Below are 24,970 nucleotides of genomic sequence, written 5' to 3'. Positions count from 1 at the left end.
CCAAGACGTCTTAGAAACATTATTTATGAGAGAAACACTGACCACCTACTGTAAGCACCCTTACGTCCTGGAAGAAAAAGCTCATTCCTGCCTTAAAATTGATGAAACCAAGACATGATATCTCGGTGTCTTAGTACCCACTTCTGCTATTTAACACAATACATACCAAGCTTCAGGTTATTAAAAGGAAGAAATTTCAAGCTGAATGCTTTCCAGACTTATCAATGCATCGTAAGGTCAGTAGCTGCTTCTTATCTGCTGTGCTTTAAATTAATCTGTCGGACATAATTCATAGAGCAAGGAACACGAAGTGAAGCAATCACGGAAATAAATTTCCCTTTGACACACAAAAAATACAAAGGTACCAGTCACTGGACGCAACGGTTTTCAGGAACCATTTTGTCCTTATGCCAAAGTTACCTGTGCAAAGGTGTAAATAAAAAGTCAGGCGGCCGGTGCCTTTTTAAGTTTCGAGGCAGCTGGATGTATTTAACAGACTTGCAATCAGTGCTGATACAGTGGAGAAGTTTCGTAGTGGACTCTCCAGACTTATTTAAAATATGAGGTGCAAAAGATTCGCACGCAGTGGTTTCGGAGACAAAAGAAAAAAAATAATAATTGAAAAAAAAAAAAGAATTATGGCTGCACAATATTTCCTCAGTATCTTCAAACACTCCCATCCAACTTCAGAGCCCGGCCGAGCATCAGGACCATTCAACACTCGACCCTTTGCGGTTCCCACAGTCCAGGTCACATCAGAGCCCTTTTTATATGAAAACACGGAGCTGTAATCTCAAAAAATAAACATGGGACGAAGGAGCAATGTCACAGCAGGCGGCCCCGACACCACGCAAGCCAAGGATGGAAACCCAACTTGGTTTTCCTCCTTAACCCACCTGCAGAAACAGACACTTTCTTGCCTTCTCCAGTACTATTTTGAGCTTTTCGCTTCTCATTATTTAATCTACTTATTAAAGCCTGACTCGGGAAAAGGGAGACAAAACTTGCTCAGAGCATTTGGGTTTTGTTTAGATCAAGCGAGGCTGTTCAAACTGGCTCCCGGTCAAATTGTTCTGCTAATTACAATCCCTATCTTAGAGAAAGTGGAATTAATCCATTACATCCTTCACTCTTCACTTAGGGGGTGAGTTTCTCACCCCGGCAAGTTTAACAAGCGGAGTTTGAAGCATCTGACAAATCTCAAACCATGAAATGGCACTTCCCGGGAAATAAGGCGATTTACATTTTTGCTGTCAAATTAAAGCATTTTAACTGCTCAGCATTATTTAAATATTACAGGTGAGAATGCGGCAGCTGCCCCAGCACAGCCACCCGTTTCAAATGAAGGTTAATGGGCAATAACACCACAAAAACATTAAGGATCAGCAGCATTTAAACCCTTGCAACGGTTGGACTTGATGGTCTTAAAAGGCCTTTGCCAACCAAAATGATTCTATAACTCCATAACAAATTACATGATTATTTTCTTTTTTCCCCCCTCTAAGTGGCTGCCTGAAAGGGCAGGTATTTAAAGACAGAGTTAATAAATATTGAATGCTCAGCGTCTCTAAGAGCTGGGCCATTAATTTAAAGGCTTAACTTGAGCCACCACTTTCTGCTCCGTGGGGCCAACAGTTTTACCGCAGAATCCAACAGCGTTTCCCGAACAGCAAACACAGAAAATCCTTGAAAGCAGACGGGGCTCTGGCCAAAGACAATTATTAAACTCACCCATCCAAGGCAGGACCTTTCACAACAGCCGCTTTTAACCTCGGAGAGCAAACAGGGCGTTTTGACAGAGTCCGTACAAAATTTCCCGTCGCTTCCGAACCCAAACGAATTGAGTTACTATTTGCATGGCAGGTTTACTACACCTCAGCGGAACAGAGGGTTCCACACTGTGAACGTTGGTCGGCATAATAATCAATAAATAATTTAGAGTGCAGGTGGTAAAAGTGATTTATCAGGGGTTTGGTTCAGAGCCACCTTTTGCCTGTGATCCTCATCGCTTTATTTTGAACCGAAAAAGCAGACGTTTTCCTGCGGCTCTTCGTTCTTTTTTCTCCAGAGACAGAATTATTTCTACATGAGCAGCGCTGTGACTTGTCAACAAGCATCTCCTGCTCTGCCAAATGAGCCCCAATACTCCAAAACCGCTCTCGGACGCTAATTTGCTGCAAAGCATTTCGTATCCTGCAATAGTCGCATTTGCACATGTACCGACCGTGAGTGCGTTTCTACGAAACTCTCGGGCGTCGCATAAAAATGACATGTTAGTGCAAAACTACTGCAACGTCATTTCAGAATTGTACTCAAAATAATCACGTTTTGACCCAAAGAGGAAGGTTCCCATAAATGAAAAATCATTGATGTAATAAATCTGAGGGGGGGAAGAGTAATTTGCAAATATGAAAGTTTACTTAAAAACTATAACAGATTTAATTGGTGTTGCCCAGGGTCTACCATTCCTCACCAACAATATCACTTCCGACATGAGATTTTGTCTGAATCTTCCAAACCACTCAAAACTAAAAGAGGTTAAATTAATATTTCAATCCTATGAGTGCTTAAGCACATGAACTTTATCGCAAGAACAGTGACCAGATGTAGAGTTGGGTCTGTTGCACAAGCAACTAGAACTGGAACAGAACTGGAAGAACACAATTCCCAGCAGAAAGCTGGAAGCATAAAACCTTGAATTTAAAAAAAAACTTGACCTCCTGGGAGTTATTTTTCTACCCAGAGGAGCACCCAATATCTCTGGTGAGGCTCCCAAAAGTTCAGGTTTCCTCAAACTGCATTTTTGGGGTTAAAATTAAACCCCAGTTGGAAAACACAGTTGGTGAGAATATCCAGCCCGCTCTGTCAGAAGTTCACCAAGCCAAACAACGCTGAGCGATGACATAAACACATTATTTTGCTTTAATTGTTTCCATTCAAGGCTGTGGTTCTATATTAAGAGTATTACAGGCCTTTAGATAACTTTTTACGCAGTTAAATTTGAATAATTTTTTTTTCCCCCCCATTTGGGAAAATACTGACATGGTAATAACAAAACGAAATATCTGTATATGCGCCCAGTCCAAGCTGGATAGCAACGTGTAAAAAATGAATATAAATATTTCTAATACAACGGAATAGGTTCTGCAGTTATTGGTTTCCAGTCAGTAACTGAGCGGATGTCACCGGGATCATCCAACGACTGGTGCTCAAGTGAATCATCAAACTCTTGGGATTAAATGTCAGGACTTGTTTCATTTAAAAAAAAGAAAAAAAAATCATTGTTTCTTCAATTTTTTCAAGTCACGAGATGAGTGTTACACGCTTGGCAAAGTGCGCCTTCAGTAACTGAAATAATGGTTTACGTCTAGCAGCCGTGAAGCGTTGTTGAATGAATATTACCTGTTTCTTACGCTGATAAGAAATAGCTGCGGGCAAGAGCATTTGCTAATCAATAAAGAACTGAAACGAGCAGAAATGACAACCAGAGCCCCTAAAAACAAGAGCAGAAGAATCCTCTCTGCTAACAGGAGATTAAAAGAAAAACCATCTGATCAGAGGGTGATGACATTACCCAGGAGACGCTCTCACCGGTGCTTTGTACCATAATATAATTTTCCCTCCTTCTCCTCATTGCCTTTTTACCTTTGTCTTTCGAAATGCATCACGCTGACAAATAACAACCTTTCAAAGGCCAATTAGTGTTTCTGGGTCTCTTTTTTTTTTTGTGTAACTTCATCTAAACAGGCCTTTTTCTGTAAATCGTGGCGAGCGAAACGCCGCATCGCGCACCGCTGTTCCATCCCCATTCTGTCGTTTTATTCTCCCTGTTTTTCCAGGATGAAAGGACCCAGAATCTCCGATGACGTCACAAATGATGTCACAAGTGATGTCATCAGCATACATCTGTGCCCTCTACCCAGGTCAGAAACAACATTTAATCCCATTCCAGCTTCAACTTCTTACCAAACAAATATTCCCCCTTTAGACTCCGCCTGTTTATCGCCTAATCAAGCGCTGCCCTTCAATTGCCATCATTTGAGAAGGTGCCTGATTAATTTTATGTCAATAGGAATGACCGAATGGAAGATAAAACTCGGTTGTGAGCTTAATTCAGCTTTTCTGGCTACGACACCGACGGCGAGTTCTTGAGAAGTCACATCCAGCCTCTCCGTTTCAATAATTCTCCAGGTGACACCAAATCAAACAGGTTTCCAAAGCTCAGATGATATTTATCTGTGAAGATGCCTCCATCCTAAACGCTGCATACAAAACAACCCCCCCATATACCATTAGCACTCTTGCCAAATATATACTTTGTTTAAAATAGCATCATTTACAAATGGCAAAGCTACGGTCAGATTGATGGGTTTGTAGATATACAGATTTTTCCCACTTTTTTTTTTTAATGTATAGACACTGCACATCACTATTCCACAGTCCAAAGACTAAACTAACGTTACTTTCTATGACCACTACTTTTTAAAGCTACTCTTAAAAGATTATGAGTACACCTGCTCAAGGGCAAAATTCAATTATATTTACACGGAGAAAAGATTTTTAAAGTGAATTAAGGATAGAGAGGATATAACACAACTTCCACAAATCTTTGCAAAGCATTAAGATAAAAAGAGCAGCAATGGAAAAGGTGGAAAACTTGATTTGAATCAGTGAACATGAAGCCCATGAGTACAAATAATCAAGACTACATGCAACACGGGCTATTTTAGGGGGAAATGTTATGAGTAGGACTCCTACATAGTCCCTCAGTACAAGTAAGTAATATGATATGTATCTATATGTACCCTGCTCTCATATCCAGCGCTCATGATGAGCTCTGCAGTTTAACAGTCGGCTTGAGAAAGGACTTCGCGTTCTCCAAAACACCCGCGTGGAAAACAGCTCTTTGAGATCAGCTTTAGACTGACAGCGAAGCCTCGGATTTGCATCAAAAGCCTGACAACAGCCCAGCCTCGGCCCACGAGGGCTGCAAAGTACCTACTTGTACTCAATCAATTAGGCATCGAGGCACTTAACCAGTTCATAAATCAATTCTGTAATTCTACGCTGCATTAATTCACTTGGAGAGGGAAGCACGCGACACCCGCCTCGATTGGAACGTCACTTGAAACACGAGGAAGGAGTCACGGTACAAACCACAACTGCGCGAAAGAAAAATAATTTTTAAAAAAAGACCACGTGATGCACAGAGATTTCCTTTCCCCATTTTCAATCCTGTTGGAATTTGCTGCCACAAGTTTAATAACTGCACGTTGACATCGTCACTCTTTAGTCACCGAAAGGACACACTGCAGTCTACGGACAATGGTCCTCAAAACGCAACTCCCAACAATATTTTACTTATATTTCTAGATCCCAAGCAGGGTTTAATTTCACAATACCACGCGTAAAAAGTTCGGGTTTAATTTCCAGTACATGCAAGTGAATGTCTGAAAAAACATCAGTGTCAGCAAACGTGTCCTTTCAATATTTTATTATATAATCCGTAAGACCTTTGCTAACAAGATTAGGATGAGAAGATATATAGATATATATAGATAGAGATATAGACATATATATATGTGAAGTGTATTACGTATCAAAACTACTTTGGACAAACTATCCCACTTTGCTGACCTGCTCTTCTTTCTTCCTTAGCTGCATCTCTTACATATTAAGTAATATTTAAGTGTCCTGCACAATAATTTTTTTAAATTCCACACCTACGCAATTGTACAGCTTCACCTACACTACAAGTGGTTTACACACAGGAGGCACAGAGATAACTGCCAAAAGTAGAACATTCCAACAGCAACATTTCAGAAGTTACCACCTCTACTATTTTCACTCCACGCAGAGGTTACAGCAACTCGAGACTAATTAGGGCCAAATTTTTCCAGAGTTTGTGTTTAAAGACTTTGCCTACATATTCAAGAGCTACTAATGAAGGAAAAAGCTTATAAAAAGACTCTTAGCTACAGAGCGATTTCCTCTCCGAGTCATTAGCGGAAAGGAGAAGCTCTGTCAAAATGCCAGATAGTCACTGTAGGAAGATATATATATATATATGTGTGTGTGTGTGTGTGTATATATTTAACCCCATTAAAATTATAACTATCAGGGTTTTTTTTTTTCATTTAATTGGAGATTAAAGGGAAAGCAACTGGTGCCAAGTCTCTGTCCTGACCAGCTGTAAATTTTTAGCCCATCAACAGCCCAGAGTCCCAAAGAGCTTCCTACGCTCAGCCCGTTCATCAAGCGCAACACCTTGTACAACCCTTAGCACACGTGTAAAATAGATCTTAAGTCTCCACAATACTTTCTGGCCTCAAAACGAGCGGCTTTTTTCCTTCATGTATGTCGAAGATACCACAGACGTCACTCTCAGTGGTTTATCTCCTCCGGTATCGATGCACCGTGACCTTCCTGCAGCTCCTCTTCATTTTTCAGCGTGAATTTGTTGCTTCTGGCCGCACCGTTCACAAAAGCGTTATGCTACAAGACACTACAGGAATCAGGAATTCCAGTCATGTCTACAGCATCTTCCTAAACCTAAACAGTAAGATTTCCTTCAGCGGATGTCAGGAGTTCCCTTATTTACTGACCTTGCTACAGAAAAGCAAGGCAGCCTTGATGCCCAAAGAGAATCCTGGCCGTGAAGTGTTCGGGCTTCTGCAAATTTGCTGTTGTCCACCACAGCTTTCAATCAACAGGATATGTACAAAAAATTAACACGTAAACAGAAATCAATGGACACACACACAGTTGTCTCCTACAGAATTTCTTCTTCAAATCCACAGGTAAAAGCAAAGAATCCCTTTTTAAGAGCTGACTTCTCCTGTTCTTCAGCTTCAACAGAGGGAAAAATAAATTTCTTTTTCAGGTAATGCCACAGAATCAGGGTTTGCGGAGAAGAGGGGGAAGCTTACTCCATGCTATGGTTTCCAAACTGCAGTGGGTCTGCAAAGCAACAGGGCAGAGCATCCTTCCCACCTCCTCACACACGGGGGAAAGGGAAGATCTCAAATCCTTCCTCAGGAGCTTACAGAAACACAGCTCCTTCCTGGAGAGCTGCACAAAACTGGCACTAGAGAAAGATCCAGGGACCGAGGAACACAAAGCTTAGAAGAATTGGGAACAGCAGAAGCACTTGGATCACAGAAGTGCTGCGTGTCCTGAGTTCCACGGGACAATCTATGTTTTTTTGGCCCAGGAGCTATGGTTCTCCACAGAATCCCAGCCTGGCTGGGTTGAAGGGACCTCTGGAGATCATCCAGTCCAACCCACCTGCTCACGCAGGGTCACCAGAGCAGATCACACAGGTTGGTCCAGGTGGGTTTGAATGTCTCCAGAGACGGAGACTCCACAACCTCTCTGGGCAGCCTGGTCCAGGCTCTGGCACCTCCCAGGAAAGAAGTTTCTCCTCATGTTCAGATGGAACCTCCTGTGCTTCAGTCTGTTCACACCAGAACAAGACGCATTAATTCACATCAACCTACAAAATAAGGGGAAAAATCTCCCTCCACCTTCCCTGGGAGAACCTCCAGCCCAGCCACGGTGACTTGCTCTGGAGGATGTTCCTTGTTCTCCAACACAGAAGGTCCATGAGCCCTTAGCACCAGCTGTCCACCTCCTGCAAGATCCCCCCAGCTTTGGTGAACCTCTTGTTTCTGTCCTAGCTCTGGGAGATGCTCCAAGATGAGTGGGTTTCAGGAGGCTGGAGCATGGCAAAGGACGTCGTCTTCTGCATGGTGTCTCATCTCCTGCAAGCTCTCACACATACACTTCTTGTTCTGAGCACAAGCAAACCTCAGGCATAAGATATTCTTGATGCCTTGACCAGCTTTGATCAGATAACGCTATTTTCACAGTGTTTTTTTCCTTTTAATTCCATGACAAATTCCCATCAGCACTGAATAGAGAAATTAAGATCACATTTAAACTTCATCACTTTTAGCACACAATATCGTTCTTCATAAGCCTCGCTGGAGATGATTTAAGCATATTTATAGTAACATTAACCACATTTCCTCTACAGGACAGTATTAATCTCAGAATAGGCAAGTTGGATACCAGTTGCCATGCAAAAAGTACCTTAAAGTACGGATTCTAAACTCCCTACGTAAACAGCACCACCATCAGAACATTTTTTTTAAACATACAAATAACTTGTCCTTGTTTCATAGACAGGGAAAACGAACCAAGAAGATTAGATGACGAATGGTATTTCTGTTTGATTCCTGTTCCCAAGGGAATTGCACTCTATGGCCAAACCCCAAAGTTTTTCAAAGTAAAACACAAAGTGATACGGTGGCAGAACTGGAGAGGAAGGGGGAAAAAATAAAGCAATGCTGGCTGTGATACCATCCTTTTCTTTCAGGAAACACTCCCACAACTTAGAGCAACATAAAATCCAAGTAATCTTTGCAGTTCTTCATTTATTCATTCCCTCCGTCTTCTCAGGACTGAAGTCCCCTTGCCCCGTTCTTATTCTTCTTTAGATGCTGTTAGAAAAGTTACAGGCTACAAACTCCCAAGAGCTTTTCCAGCTGGATCACACGTTCCTGTTTTCCAGAAGAAATCCAGATCCCCATCTTGTCACATTTAAACACCAAACCTGCATAGAAATGGTTATTCCGCCATTCACATTTAGAATTATGCGCGTATTGAGCCAACATCTCCCTGCTGTCCCAGAAATCTTCAACAGTTCAGGTTACTGAGAATAGCTGCAAATGATCCAAGAATTACTATTTTAACGTTACTACGTTTTACACGGCTCTGAGTTTTCTTTGGGCTCGCCACATACATTCAAATAAAACAAGTTAATACAATATCAGCGATGTCCACTTGGAAAAAAAATACATCTCCAGCAAAATTAGAATGGATGTTTTAGAAAATATGCGCATAGGAGAGAAGCCGAGTTCTGTTTTTTACTTTGAACCACTTCAACACCTCCTCAAAATGATTCATACTCCAAAAGTTGAACAAGGGCATATTTAAACACCCATTACCCGAAATGAAAAGCATTGACTTTAAAGAAGCGCTGCAACCTGAGCTTAGGAGAAGCAGACACCAACTGACCTCAAAAGTCATTATTTCCCAATATATTATTTGGAATTCAATACTCGTCTTCCAGTGGACAATTCGGATACAGTAGAATACTGTTTTTTCTAGCACCACAGAAGTACTTGATGGGAAATATCGCAGTTTTCCCTGATTTTTTTTCTGGCAGCATTTCAGGCCCACATGACTTCGCATCTCAGGTCTTGCAATGGCTGGAAATTTGTTTTCTTGGCGTCACCTGTGCTGATTCCACACGAGATCAAAGTTGTAACGGAGAGACACTGAGCTCTGAAATAGCTGTAAAATTCATGTGACACCCTCGGCTTGGCATTAATAGGGTTTTGGACGTGGAAATTAATTATTAAACAGGCAGGTGCACAACTTCAGCAGGAAACATGCCGCACATCGCTACAAAAAACCTTCACAAAGCCACCTCGAAAAGTTTATTTTAGAAGAAGTCAAACATCTTCCCGATCAGAACAAGCAGTGAAATCCAAATATTGTGCACAGGGTGAACCTCAATCATGGATTTTCTCCAGATAAGGCAATTTCATTCAAAATATCTGGCGATAGTGCCACGATATGAACACTCAGAGCACAACAAAACTGTGAAAGGAAGGATATAACAGCACATTCACAAAGGCATTGGAGAGAAAAAAGAAAAAAATACACTTAATTCAGAGCTATACATTATAACAGCAGCAACTCGCCAAAGCTAAACGCAGGGAAGGTGTAATTTTTTTTTTTTTTTTATAGCTATATTAATGACTGAAAAACAGCAGGGATGAGAAACTACCACAGCTTGGAAAGCAGAGCCACTGAAGTCACAGTTATTCTCTCACTTCACAGTGAAATAATATTAAATCCGACCTAAATTTTCTGAATGGAAAAAATAGCTCTCACCTTCTGTACTGGAGCTCATAAAAGGAGTTTACATAAAATGCTAATTCACCTGCACCAAGCTTCTTATATTTTGAGTAGACAAGCACCACCTTGGAGACGGGTATTAAATTTTCATGCAGTACAAACACTGACTAATAAGAACGTCTTCAAGAGGATGTTTTCCTAACGTAGCCTTATTTTGTGTCCTTTCAGATTGCAGAAACGATTAAAAACTCATAGCAAAGAAAACCAGTAGCAAAGAAGAAAAAAAAAAAAAACAAACACCGAGGTTTCTGAAAAATGGGAAAGAGAAGACATAATAGAAAAACTGAGATTTTTCCACGGCTACGTTCGTACATCCTGCATTAGAAAGCTGAGCGGCACTGGCTAATGGCAAAAGACATTACAGACAATAATGGTAAAAGACATTACAGATAATTTTCACCCCTAACAGGACATGTAACACTCTGTCCCCCTACGAAGCAACAACCCTTATTTGACTTTTGCAACACGCAGTAAGCCGCCCGAGATGAGCGTCGTGTACAGAAAATCTAATTATTCCGCAGCCACGAGCTCTGCAGGTATGGCAAGGGAAAAAAAAGAGAGTTCACACATTGGAAAACCCTTGGTTCAAACACCCAGACCAGCTCCAATACCATGATCTCCCTTAAACCAGCTCAATTGCGCTTCTGCGTTTTCAGAGAACTGAACATTCTGAATCTGACAATACTACAGGAAAACTGTTTTACCAAATTAAGCCACAACCAAGAACGCTAACTCGGATCCTGGGGTATCCTACAAGTACTTCATACGATTTGATTTCTGGATCAGCTGCCCTAATTTAACAGGGACATTTCTCAGGCAAACAGTAAAACATTCAAATTCTTCTTCATCATCCGAGATTTCACTATTGTCAGTCATTTTCTTTAAAACATCATGCTAAAAATCCCCCACTATTCTCATGTACCCAATTCAGCTTATCAGATTTTCACATGAAGACCGTTCTCTGTGCAATTAAGGTCTAACGAGCTCACAATGCACAATCAGGACAGAGCTTTTCCCTTTGGAGAATCCCAATGATTTCAAGTTCTTCAAGCCAAAACCGAGCCCTTAATCATAGTAAGTCCACCAGAACCCTCACGGCAACCTGTGTCTCTACGAAATAAATATTTATTTTAAGCTAAGGGAGGGGAGGGCATTAGTGGGAGTCTCAAGTAGATTCTGAAGGAATTCCAGGTGGACCAGCCACAAACAAAGCAAGGGAACAAAAGCAGGAAACAAAAAGCAAAACATCATTACTGGGTTTGGCGTTTCAGCGACTCAAGGAGGATTCGATTCAAAGCCACGTGCAAAAGCAAACTATCATCTCTGTTCTGGGCTGGAAAATTGATTATAAAATTTTCCAGGCACACGGCAACACGAGAACAAAGTACGGTAGTAAAATCATCGCGGTCCTTTGGGTGAATTCCACTCCTCCACCAAAACCACTTTCCCTAACAAAAATCAGAATTCTCCATCCCGTTTTCTGCATTTTTTACTATATTTTTTCCCTATGCTTTAGAAGATGTGATTTAAGAGCTCCTAAAGAACTACTCGCTGAGAACATTTTAAGCAAACATTCTGTTTGAGAACATTTTGAAGCTCTACCAGATAAAGAAGCTCATTCCAAGCGCTCCGCTTGGAACTTCAAATCGGAAAAAAAAGTCTTCAAGGAGAGCGGCTGTTTAAGAAAAGAGCACCCAAGGGTATCATAAATTAAAGCAATAATACAATAGTTCGGTCAGCAGCAGCATTATCTCAATATATAGAGGATTTTCAGCATGGATCTTCATAGACATTTATGTTCGGCGCAGGAAACTCGTGGATTTCAATTTGATTGCTCACGAAAGCTTCAGAGGAGCAAGCCGAGAAAGTGAAATCTGTCACATGCATCCCAAGTGTTATTTAACTTTATCAGGATGCACAATGAAAGCATAACTGCTCCTACAGCTTTTAAAAGCCTAAAGAAAAAAGCCATTTCTGTGAAAGGAGAGCTAACCTCAGTCATTTGTTGATATATTTCAACGGAAGTCACTTATGTTAAATGTAAATTGACTGCGATGGTAACGAACACCCAGTTGGACATGAGCTTATATTTGATTGGTAATGAAAGAAGCAAATGAGACCATGAAATAATGGAAAAATCCAAAGCAGTGTCAGACAACTTGTGCTAAAGTGTCTCAGGCAGCTATTCCCTGATATTCAGAGACATAAAGAAGTGAGACAGAAACACCTTTTGTGTTGACCACTGCGGAAAAGGGCATATTTGCAATGAAATCTGAGGCAGTGACACGTTCCTGGGATTGATTGTCACCCTCTACCTGCACCATTCCGGAGGTCTCGATGCTTTGCAGGAAAAGAGGCGCTGGATGTTCCATACTCAGCTCGTTCCCAGGTTGAAACCATGACCTGTTCAATAATTCCAATAACTAAGGCTCCAACGATGATGAGAATCATAGAATCGATTCAGTTGGAAGAGAACCTCAGTATCATCAAGCCCAATCATAACCTAACTCTGGCACTGCCCCATATCCCCAAGAACCTCATCTCCGCATCTATTCAACCCCTGCAGGGATGGTGACTCCAGCACTGCCCTGGGCAGCCTGTTCCAATGCCCCACAGCCCTTTGGGGAAGAAATTCTTCCCCAGATCCAACCTCAACCTCCCCTGGCGCAACTTGAGGCCATTTCCTCTGGTCCTGGCGCTTGTTCCTGGGGAGCAGAGCCCGACCCCCCCTGGCTCCAAGCTCCTTTCAGGCAGGTCAGAGATCAGAAGGTCTCCCCTCAGCTCCTGTTCTCCAGCTGAACCCCCGGGTCCCTCAGCCGCTCCCATCACACTTGTGCTCCAGACCCCTCCCCAGCTCTGTCACCTCCTCTGCACTCTCTACACCACCTCAATGTCCTTCTTATGATGAGGGGCCCAAAACTGAACACAGGATTCAAGGTGGGGCCTCCCCAGTGCCGGGTACAGTGGCACAATCACTTCTCCAGTGATTCCTGATACAGTCCAGGATGCTGGTGGCCTCTTGGCCACATGGGCACATGCTGGCTCATGTTCAGCCGCTGTCACCAACACCCCAGGTCCTTTTCCACCGGGCACTTTCCAGCCGCTCCTCTCCGAGCCTGGAGCGTTCATGGGGTTGTTGTGACCCAAGAGCAAGACCCGGCACTTGGCCTTTTTGAATCTCATACAATTGTCCCCATCCCAACGATCCAGCCGGTCCAGATCCCTCTGAACAGCCTTGCCACCCTCCAGCAGATCAACACTCCCACCTGATTTAGTGTCATCTACAAACTGACTGAGGGTGCACTTGATCTCCCTCATCCAGGTCATTGATAAAGAGATTGAACAGAACAGGTTGATGTGCATGAAGCAGAGATGACAGGAAGGCTCCAGCGTGCACTGAACTGCCTCATGATTCTGAATTTTCCACTATTTCCTCCTTGCTAATGTCCTGGTTTTGTTAAAAAACAATATAAACCAGACCGAAAAATAACGATAAGAACTGAGGGTATTGCAAACATTAACAAAGCCTCATGCAAGTCAAATATTTATGCCAGCCGTTTGGTGCAAGGCAAGAAGCGTAGAACATCTCAGATATTTAAAAAATACTGAACTATTTCACGGATGAACTTTTGTTCTTAAAACAGCCCTAGTAAAACATCAACCTGTCCAATAAAACAGTGAGAATAACAATAAAACAGGGAGGATTCAGATGAAATATTAGCCATGAGTTTCTCTCTCAATGAATAGACCATTTGAACGCATGTATAGATATGCATTTGTAGACAGATAGATATACACACACCTCCTAGCAAAATTATAAATCCAGAGTTAGAAATAATGCCTCCAAGAACTAAATAAAAGCGTATAAAGGTTCATTTTTCCCCAGTGAATTCTTTAAAAGTGACAATGCTGAAGTATTTCCTACTTGAATAGCTTATTCTTTTATTACCAGTGCACATTTGAGCGAGCCTTTCACACAGCAACAGGGAAGAGAAAATCATTTTAAAGCACAACGATGTACTAATGAAAAGAGAGAAACAGAACAGGGATCGGCCACAAACGCAGCACCCAAATCTAATTGAAGTGCTTAAACTGATGTGATTCAAATCGCCAGCATCCTTAGATATATTAAATAGTTTCCTGACTTTTCTAAAGCTTTAAACTGCATCAGGTAGCTCTTTTTTTTTTATACTAGCTTTTGAGCAAAAGTTCCCATTTATTTAAGAATGGGAGCTGTGATAGCCCTTTGCCAGCTAGCAACTCCCTCAGGTTATGATTTACCCAAATCACCTAGAGATAAAATTCCTCTTCACTCTAATATTCTTTGGCCAAGGACATTGTATAACCACCGACTCCTTAATAATCTTCAATCAGCAGCCCATAACCGCCTCCATTAAATTAATAAAAACGTAGTTTAAAAGATACGCTCTAATCTCTTTCCTTTTTTTCCTCCGTCACGTTGCATTGCTGAGCACTGCTTAGCATTTCCAATCTCCCACCTCCAACAAGTATTACCATGAAAGGAGACCACACAAAAAACAGTTTTCTAGAATCATTTGGTGTTTCATTACCTAAGTCAAAACACAGTCGGTTCATATTTTCAGCTACAATCATCCACCACTGTGCCTATACACACGATTCACATACAGTCACTGTTCCAGAAGCCAAGCGCTATCCTGAATTTGTTAACCCAATCCTCTACAATCTCTGATACACTTATGTAAAATAATTATCATTTCTTAACCTGGGTTAACCTGCTAATTAGGCAGCCGGCTGAAACAATTCCATCCACGTAGGACAAGAGGTCATGTCACTGAGCCACGAAAGCTCTCAGAAGCATCTGTGGCTCCAAGTTTGCAGTTTGCAGCATCCTTTTGACCGTACAGCACCCAACACTGGCAAGGTCCCCCCCACAGTTTGGTGCTCCTGAGGTCTCATTGCTCAAAAATCTTCTCTCCATCGTGCTGCTGGAGCTGTGAGACTGGGGGAGTTCTCATCCCTCCCAACAAGTTCTCTCCTGCCCAGACTCCAGCATCTCGAAGGCTCCAGCCAGCACAGAAACCCACTGGAGGTTTGTACAGAAATAGAAGACACAAGCGCATCAGGCACGTCCTGTATTTTCTATTTCAGCTTCCCACGAAAGCGGTTCTTTAAGGAGAAATGCTAAGATCTTGAAGTGGTTGGTTCTTAAAAAAAAAAAAAAAAGCCGTGTGAAGTGCTTCATAACTCAACCTTCTACCTCCACAAGATCATCACTGATGTGTGCGGGTGTCGGTGTTTTCTCAGAAGCGATTCCAGAACCTAACGAAACCACACGCGGGGACATTTCTGCTATGCCCCTTTCTTTTTAAGAAGTCGCAGAACGTCAAACATCCTTAAAAGACAAAAAAACCACACCACACATCCGCGTAAGAACAGCGACACATCATGCCCCGCTTTCGTGGTTTGGGTGAAACAAGAAAGAAAATGGTCCAACCTGGTTTTGTTACCTATGTCTCTAAGTGTAACCTAAATAAACAGATTTTCCCAAGGAAAAAGGCAAGTAGAATACAAGCGGACACGAAGCTACTATGTTCGTTCTTCAATGTGAAGGATTAGTAGGTCAGCGAAGCACAAGTTGTATCATGACAACCCCGGTGCTCAACGTGAACAGAAAAGTCCTGGCCACAGATACAGTCATCATTGAAATCTAGATAAGGACAGGAAGACGAACATGCTGAACATAATTACAGCCCTCAGTCAAGCAGATAAGCCTGTGGAATAGACCACACTTAGAAAATAATATTCACCTGCCCTCCTACTTCCTATTTGTACCTACATAATAACACGCCGAGCCTTTTAAAGTGAAGCTCTTGACAACCAAAAAAAAAAAAAACAAAACAAAAAAATAAAAAAAAAAATCACCAAACTCTGCAAAGTCGTTTCCGACAGGAGACAGGGTAAACTCCAGGCATGTGAAAGTTGCAATGGCAAAGCTGTAAACATTGCTAAAACCACTTGTTTGTACTTTTCTCACAGCTCCAAGTTTACAAACATTACTAGAAACTGCAACTCACCGGTAAATAAACAAGCAAAGAGCTAAATGAAACACATACAGGAAAAAAAACAAACACGCATTATACTTTCAGTCAAAATTTTAGACCGGAATTATATGTGAAAAAGAAACAAGAACAGATAAGAGGCTAAAAAAATAAAGGTCATTAGCAGTGGATATATATCAATTAGGTGGGTTTTTTTTTTTACTCAGCAGAACCACCTTTGCCATCCAGAAAAATCTCTGCCTTTATTCATAACCAGCCCCCTTCAAATGACCAATATCCTAAACTACTCGAGGAAAGCAACAAGTATGTGTCTATTTCACAAGGCTCTTTCTGGAGGAGAAGAAAATTCTTATCATAACAGTGGCAAAAACATATAAAAAAGGAAGCTTTTGACTTCCAGAGCTTGCCTAGCCTGGCATCGTTTCCACACAAAACCCCTTTCAAATTAGCTGCATCACACCCCCATCGACAGACTGTCAAAAAAATAAGAAATAAAAATTGGAAACTTCAACTCCTAAAGCACACAAAGTGTTTCTCCTCCATGAGTTCAGCTCACACAGGCAGCTCCCTTTCTCCTAAATCTACAGGGAGCATCGTGAAAGGGTGGCTGGTACTTTCCATAAGGAGCTCCCTAAGAATGCAAGCCTGGCCTAGAATAATCATCCCTTTTTGCATTGCTTTCTTTTCCAAGAATCAGCTCTGCCCGGGGAATTCACCTAACGCATGCAGACACACACGCTGATAAAACCAAGGCAGGTAACCATCTTAGAGAAACCCCTTCCACCGAAAATGTAAGTTTAGAGAGAAGCCAGGGTGCATTTCCAGCCTATTCCTGTGAAGATTTCCAATTTTGCATCTTGGGATAGACCTGAGACACACGACCCAGCTGAGCATCCCATCACAGCCAGAACTGGCCTCAGCACTGCAGGCAACGTGCTTTCCAGTATCACGCAGCCCAAAAATCACCTTCTTCCCACGCAGAGACCCTTCGCCCCCCACACACACACATATGGCCTGGACGAGCACAGAGCCGGAGGGGGAATCTCCATCCCCCTGCCCAGAACCACCCTTAAGTCCTTTTTTTCTCAAAAAAAATGAGGCAAGACCCTCACACCACCTCGTGTCCCATTCCATCCCCTCCACCTGCCCAGCATTGGCCTTATCCCCCAGCAAACCCAGGCGCTTCCTTCTATCAGGTTGTTATTCCCTCTGTCTGTCCCCCAAAAGCCAGCACCCTCCTCAGCCCCAAAAGCTGAACCTGCCCTGGCGCCAATCACCCTCTTCCACATGCTGCTTCTCTCTCCCTTCCGCACATACCCTCCCAAATTCACCTTTAACCAAAACCAACCCCTGCCAAGATAAGCTCGCTTAAACCTCTCCAAACACCCCTATTTCCTCCATCCGTCCTCTCCCACTCCATCCTGCTCCCAGCCAGGTCCAGTGTTGCTGCTTCTCTCACATCTGCCCTCACACCCAGGAACTGGTCCCACACCCACAGTGTCCTCCCACCCAGACACCCCCACTGCTCCCGTCTGCCCAGGACACCGGCCGCTGCCACAGGCACCCAAAACCAGCCCTCGTTCGCCCACCATCCTGCTACTTACACAGCCCCCAAACCTTCTCCTGCTGCCCCAAATATGTTCCCTTACCAGCTCTACCTTCTCTCTACAATATAAACCCAGTTACTCGCATTCACACCCCAGGTTCAGTCTATTGCACCCACTTCCCTGCTCCAACGCAGCCACAGCCCCTTCGACTCGCACCCCGTCACCCCTGTGCAACCCCAACAACCAACACTCAAAATTCTGTCCCCTCCGCGGCGTCTCTTTGCTGCACAAATGCCCCGTACCCACCGACCCTGCTCACTAGGGCACCCCATACCCACACCCTGCTGCTCCCAAATCTCCTCCATGCAGCCTCTTCCACCTACACCCCAGACCTGGCCTTGTGTCACCTCCCGTCACCCCCCAAGCCTGTCCTTTCGCAGCCACGTGTCCCCAGACGTCCCCTCTGCCCCCAAATCCCTGTTTTCTCCCCTCTCAGCCCCGACACAGCCCCTCACGCCCCCACCCCTGTTGTCTTCAGACTTGACCTCATGCAAACTCAACCAGGGTCACCCAAGCCCCCTTATCACCTCCACAAGCTCCTGCCCAACCCTTATACCTATTGTCACCTTATTGTCACCCTGGGCAGCCTCGGCCCTGGGGGCTCCCACCCCTTTGGAAGCCCCAAACTCACTCTGAACCCCAAACCTTCTCACATCCCAGGGTCACCCCCTTGTCACCTCCACAAGCTCCTACCCAACCCTTATACCTATTGCCACCTTATTGTCACCCTGGGCAGCCTCAGCCCTTGGGGTTCCCACCCTTTTGGAAGCCCCAAACCCACTCTAAACCCCAAACTTCCTCACACCCCAGGGTCACCCAAACCCCCCTTGTCACCTCCACGAGCTCCTACCCAACCCTTATACCTATTGCCACCTTATTGTCACCCTGGGCAGCCTCAGCCCTGGGCGTTCCCACCCCTCTGGAAGCCCCAAACCCATCCTGAACCCCAAACCTCCTCCACACGCTCCTACCCAACCCTTATACCTCTTATCACCTTATTGCCACCCTGGGCACCCTCAGCCCCGGGGGCTCCGACCCCTTTAGATGCCCCAAACCCCCCCTGAACCCCAAACATCCTCACACCCCAGCGTCCCCTTGTGCAGCCCGCCCCAAGGCCACCCCGTTGCGTCCCCCCAACACGCCCCAAGTTCCTCCCACAGCCGGCGCCCCCAAACCCGCTCCCGCCCCCCGCCCCCACGGCCATATTGTCCCTAACCGGGTGACACGGCCCGTCCGGGGACCCACCTGAAGCGGCCCCCGCAGTGCTGGCACTGGTCGCCCACCCAGCCGGGCTGGCACTCGCACTGCCCGCTGGCCGGCTGGCACCGCCCGCCGTTGGCGCACGGCTTGTCGCATTCCTTCACCGCCTCCTCAGCGGCGGCGGCGGCGGCGGGCCCGAACCCCGGCACCGCCGGCATTAACAACAGCAGCAGCGCCAACAGCAACCGCCGCGGCGGCGGCCTCCCGCCCCGCCAGCCCGGGCCCCGCCACGCCGTGCGCTCCCGCGCCATCTGCCGCCGACGACGCCGCCGACTCCGGGAGGAGCGGGCGGGGGGGGGCGGCGGCACAACGCGGACCATCCGCCGCGGCGCCTCCCGGGACGGTGGCCGGCGAGGGGGGGGGAAACCCGCCGCTCCCGCTACGGTGGCCGGGAGGTGAGGGGAGGAGGGAGGAGCGGCCGGGAGAGGCGGGAGCAGCGCGGAGGAGGTGCCGCGGTGGGTGACGTCACCCGCAGGCAACCAATGGCAGCGGGGTTCCCCCGCCTACGCCCCGCCTCCTGCCAGCGAGTGAGGCGGAGAGAGCGGCCCCGCGCCGGGCGCGTCTGCCCCTGAGGGGCACAGAGAGTGGCGGACTCGGCGGGGTCCCCCGCTGCGGGGTCAGCGGGCACAGGGCGCTGGGGGGGGTGACACCCCAACGGGGGTGCAGCCCCCAAAACCCTGCCCCAGAGGCACACGTGGGGGTCAGGTGGCACTGAGGCATGTGCGGGGCCTCGAAGGTGAAGGGGAGTGAAAAGAAGAAAACAAAAAAACCCGCGGGTTTTGTTTCAGTTTTTAAATTATTGCTGTTGGAATCACAGACTCATTTTGGTTGGGAAAGACCCTCAAGCTCATCGAGTGCAATCATAACCCAGCCCTGGCACTGCCCCATGTCCCTGAGAACCTCATGTCCGTCTGTCCAACCCCTCCAGGGATGGTGACTCCAGCACTGCCCTGGGCAGCCTGTTCCAATGCCCCACAGCCCTTTGGGGAAGAAATTGTTCCCCACATCCAACCTCAACCTCCCCTGGCGCAACCTGAGGCCGTTTCCTCTGGTCCTGGCGCTTGTTCCTGGGGAGCAGAGCCCGACCCCCCCTGGCTCCAAGCTCCTTTCAGGCAGGTCAGAGATCAGAAGGTCTCCCCTCAGCTCCTGTTCTCCAGCTGAACCCCCAGCTCCCTCAGCCGCTCCTCTTGCTTCGTTTGCTGCAGGATCTTCCACCCATGGCTGTGGGGCACCGTGCACGCATCGCCAGCTCCTCAGGCCGGGGGTGTCGGTGAGGAGAGGTGTCACCCCCATGGGTGTCCCCACATACGGCTGTGGCAGCAACTGCCCTGTAGAGAGGGGGACCCCAAACTTACAGAATCACAGACTCATAGAATAGTTTGTGTTGAAGGGCCCTCCCCAGCTCCCCCAGTGCCCCCCTGCCATGAGCAGGGACATCTGCACCAGCTCAGGTTGCTCAGAGCCCCGTCCAGCCTGGCCTGGGATGTCTCCAGGGATGGTTCAGCCACCACCTCTCTGGCCAACCTGGGCCAGGCTCTCACCACCCTCAGGGCCAACAATTCCTTCCTCATGTCCAGCCTGAATCTCCCTCCTTTAGTTTAAAACCATCACCCCTTGTCCTATCACAACAGGCCCTGCTCAAAAGTCTGTCCCCATCTTTCTTATCGACCCTTTTCAGTCCGGAAAGGCCGCACTAAGGTCTCCCCGGAGCTTCTCTTCTCCAGCTGAACCCCCCAACTCTCTCAGCCTGTCCCCCCAGCAGAGCTGTTCCAGCCTCGGGTCATTCCTGGGGCCCATCTCTGCTGGCCAGGCTTGGTTTGCTGCAGAGATTCAGGCAGTGGGAAGCGATGCACTGTTCGGTCAATAGTTGGATTTGATGATCTCAAAGGTCTTTTCCAGCCGAAACCATGCTACGATATTGCAGCTGAAGTGTGAGCAGTTAAAGCTGGACTTGTTCGTCCTCAGGTTATATTTTGGCATTTTTCAAGCAACAGTTTGGTTGCTTGAGGATTTCTAGGCCTTAATTCATAACAGCAAAGGGCTGAGGGAGGAAGAAGTAAAGCAGTTATATCTCCGGTCCTCTCCTGAGGTCGTAGGCAAAGCAACAAACTCTCTTCTAAACACACTAGCAAGGATGCCATTTGCGGCAGGAAAGGTGGAGCTGAAACACTGATGCTTTTCGAAAGTATCAGACCTTCCATTTTCAGTGAAGGAGCAAGAAAGTTGACAATGGTGGAGTTCTTGGATAAATGTCACCCTTGGTCTGTCTCTATTAACGTGTTTCATTGTGCCTGGAGTTACTTGAGTAGTTAATTTAATACCTTGTTTCAAACGTAGAAAGATGTCAACAGGTCATAAATATATGTATATTTTTAATGAAAGGCAAAAAAAGACACTGTTCACATTTTTCCCTATAGAAGAGAGTGACTGGGTTTAGGTACAGTAATGCAAAGGCAGACAACAGACTAGATGGAAAAGGCCAACTAATTGCATTTAAATAGTTCAGTTGTATTTAGAAATCAAAATATTAGTTACATGTCTGAGCTGAAGCAGGTTCTTTGGTGGGAGCCTCAGTGGTTTCTAAGTGAGTTACCGGGATAATGGAGGGTGTTGAGCGGATATAGGAAAGAAAACAGTCTAAAGACCAGTTTGTGCCTTCTTGTCAGTCAAGCTTCTCTCCAACAAAGCCATTTTTCATGTATTTTGCCTTTTCTGCTTCAGGCCCCAGGAAAGAGAATGGAATTGTGGGTTCAGTTTACAAATGCTGCGCTGGGCTGATCCAGCAGAAACTTCTCTGTTTTCTGTGCCACGTGTTAATTAGATATTGCCAGCTCAGGCCTGGGGTGGGCATCTGCTGCCAGATATCGCCTCCATCCTCTGCTTTGTCTGTCCCCACAACTGTTTGTATTCACTTGCAGTTATCAGAGACAACAATACTTCTATTTCACAACACCGGCTCCCCCCCACGCTTTCTGGCCAAACATAGCTTGTCATTGCACAAGACATTGAAATTAAAAACATTGATTATGAACTAGGAGAAACGGATCCCATCCTGGTCTTCAGCTGAACTTCTCAGCATTGGTGTCAATTTGAGGAACAGTTTATGCGCTCAACAATTTCTTTTTTTTTTTTTTTTCCAGCCAGGTGGAAAAACACAAGGTGCCATCTCTCCTTATATCTCTCCCCACTTTTTTTCCCCATAGGAGTTCCTTAAAATTGAAAGGTTTTCTACCAAATAACTAAAATCATCAGATCTGTGCGGTGGTCAGCGGTTGTTTTTTATCAAGCAAACTTCAACTCTCTTAAATGAAGAGTTAAGAAAGATCATCCAGCAGATGGGAGTTCTCACATCGGGACAAGCCAATAGTCCCTCATCAGCTCCAGTGGCCGATCTCAAATGCCTCAGAGAAGATTAACATCTGTGAATGTTGCACAACAGAAAAATATCCTTTCCTGACCTTCTGAGTGATCACACTGTGCCCTGTCGCTGTCTGCACGAAACATTAACTGTGGGAGATCATTATTGTTAAATTAAGTTTAATCTGTTCAATTTCAACATGCAAAGAATGTTCAAAAATGCTTTTTTTTTTGTTATTATCAAGCAGCTTTTAAAATACGGTTTGGAACGGGAGGAGTTAGGTTAGCCCGGAGTGCAGGCTAGGCTATTTTTATTTCGGAAAACAGAAATATTTCATAATAGACGTACTAGGACGATAAAAACATCCTTTCCTGGCAACAGGCGCAGCAGGACAATGGTGTTTTTGCAAACTACACATAGTGAGGGTGTTGCATGGAGGGACAGAAGAGACCCTGGTATCATGGCAAAAAAAACCATCATCAGACAAGCACTTAGTGACTCTCTCACAATTTCATGCAGCATGTGAAACCAACAATTAATTATTAAGCAAGAATTTCCTTGGGCATTGATTTTAGACACGACTCTATGATGAGCAAGTACCACCAGCACTGGATTACGTTTGGAGTGATGAGCTGCACTCGACTCTTTTCGCTTTCGCTGCCAAACTTTTATCACCCCGCGTGTTGTCATTGTACGTGCAATTGGATGTATTTTACTCAGCACATATTTGCTCAGTATGTAAGTCGAGTTGCTACTCTCTTCATTTGCCCAATGACAGGATAGCCGGAGATGCTAATTAATGAATTGGCCTCTGGGGTGAAATTATGTCCTCGTTAAGAAGACTCCCATTGATATTAATAAGGTCAGAACATCATTGCTGACGGCTGAGTCACGGCTGAGCTGGATATCGCAGATGTGTAAACAATGGAGCTGCCCTGGGAAGCCGGTCGCTTGGCCTGTTTATCTGTGCGACTCAAAATGGATCAAGTCATGGTGATATCTGAGGTCAAAAATCACATGAAGCCATAGCCATAATGCTGCATTATACATGGTTCTTTCCTTCCATTGAGCCTGAGCTGTCTCATGGAAACCCTAAACTCCAGAAATAACTCCCTTCCCAAGGGCCTGGAACCGGCTATTTCCAATTAGCTCACAACCCAGCATCGCCAGTTTTTCTGTTCCTCACCCGACCTGCTGTTTCCACCCATTGCAACCTCTGCCCACATTCCCAAACGCTCAGCGTCTCCCAGCCCTGTCCCTTCTCTTGAAGGTCCTTCCAGCTGCCCTGCTCGTATCCAGATGACACGGAGCAGTCTGGCTCCGGCAGCGTGTCATAGATCGTAGAATCATTTTGGTTGGAAAAGACCCTCAAGATCATGGAGTCCAACTATAACCTAACTCTGGCACTAACCCATCTCCCCAAGAACCTCATCTCCGCGTCTGTCCAACCCCTCCAGGGATGGTGACTCCAGCACTGCCCTGGGCAGCCTGTTCCAATGCCCCACAGCCCTTTGGGGAAGAAATTGTTCCCCACATCCAACCTCAACCTCCCCTGGCGCAACTTGAGGCCGTTTCCTCTGGTCCTGGCGCTTGTTCCTGGGGAGCAGAGCCCGACCCCTCTGGCTCCAAGCTCCTTTCAGGCAGGTCAGAGATCAGAAGGTCTCCCCTCAGCTCCTGTTCTCCAGCTGAACCCCCATCTCCCTCAGCCGCTCCCATCACACTTGTCCTTGCTGCCCATCCAAAACACCCTCCTTGCTCTAGGAACAGCAGGAGAAAGGGAAAGGATGTCCCACCGTCCAGCACTGAGACCATCCCTTGCACCCCACCACAAGTTCCTCACCTTCCCAGGCTGAAGGAAACAGCAAGAAAGAAATCCCTTCTACAGCAAAAAGCAGCTCACGCCCAGCACTAAAGCCTTTCTCATTAAATGCAACTTCAGGCCAAGCAACTGGAATGACTCAAAACAAAAAAACATTTTCCCCAAAGCCTCTTTTCCCTTGGTGCTTCACCTCTGAAGTCTGAGTGAGAACAGGATTGGGTCCGGAACAAAATATATTCACATGAGATGCTCGGTCACTGTCTGGGAAGGTGTGTGAGCCAACCCTACACTTAACGATTGCCACGTGATCTTCCTTCCAAACACTCTCTGGGTCATTTGAAGGGCTTACTTCATTTTTTTTTTTTTTTTTCCCTCTGCAGAATTCAAACTCCCTGCAAACAACTCACCCCTGTTTTCCTTTGGTTTCTGTGATCATGTCCCAGACCTCACACTGGCACGATTCCTCCTTCTCTCCCGCAAATAAGGAGCTTTCCCACCAAAGGTCCCCAGCTGATCCAAGTGTCAGAACAGCAGGAGTGAGCACAGAAACCCTCTATTTTCCACCCACGCACCTGGAAATCCTGCCGTGAGCATGTTTGACAACACACATCCAATTATTAAGCACATTTGAGCATAAACTCAGCGTTTGCTAGAGGTCTAGTTTGACCTCTTTTTTTCCTTCATTTAGATGTGGATGTAATGACCAAAGGTCTTTCAAAAATATGCTTAATAAGGAATGAAATATAGTAACTAAAGTGCTGCCAGGAGCAAAGGTCTGATAGATTTGCAGGCACGGTAATGACAAATAGCTGAAAAATACATCTGTTCAGTTGCTTTAGATTCTTCATTTTTAGGGTAGGGGAAAACTAATAATAAAACTTTATTGGAACTGCAG

At 45.5% G+C, this 24,970-nt stretch overlaps 1 protein-coding gene across 3 annotated transcripts in view; it reads right to left on the bottom strand.

Moving 5' to 3' along the window:
• ATRN (attractin) overlaps positions 1-19,275 on the bottom strand; it is a 157,657-nt gene extending 138,382 nt beyond the window's left edge. For 2 of the 3 annotated variants that reach the window (XM_065634977.1, XM_065634978.1), the window contains exon 1: positions 18,884-19,274. In XM_065634977.1, the coding sequence (XP_065491049.1) occupies positions 18,884-19,218 (335 nt within the window). In that variant the 5' untranslated portion in view covers positions 19,219-19,274. Of the gene's footprint in view, positions 1-18,883 lie in introns of all 3 variants that reach the window. The other variant, XM_065634976.1, reaches the window with a different exon arrangement.
• Positions 19,276-24,970: the final 5,695 nt, after the last annotated feature.

This window comes from Caloenas nicobarica, chromosome 4 (assembly GCF_036013445.1).
Source record: "Caloenas nicobarica isolate bCalNic1 chromosome 4, bCalNic1.hap1, whole genome shotgun sequence".
Lineage (NCBI taxonomy): Eukaryota > Metazoa > Chordata > Aves > Columbiformes > Columbidae > Caloenas > Caloenas nicobarica.
The sequence above is the reverse complement of the archived record's forward strand: the minus strand, read 5'-3'. Positions and strand labels throughout refer to the sequence as shown.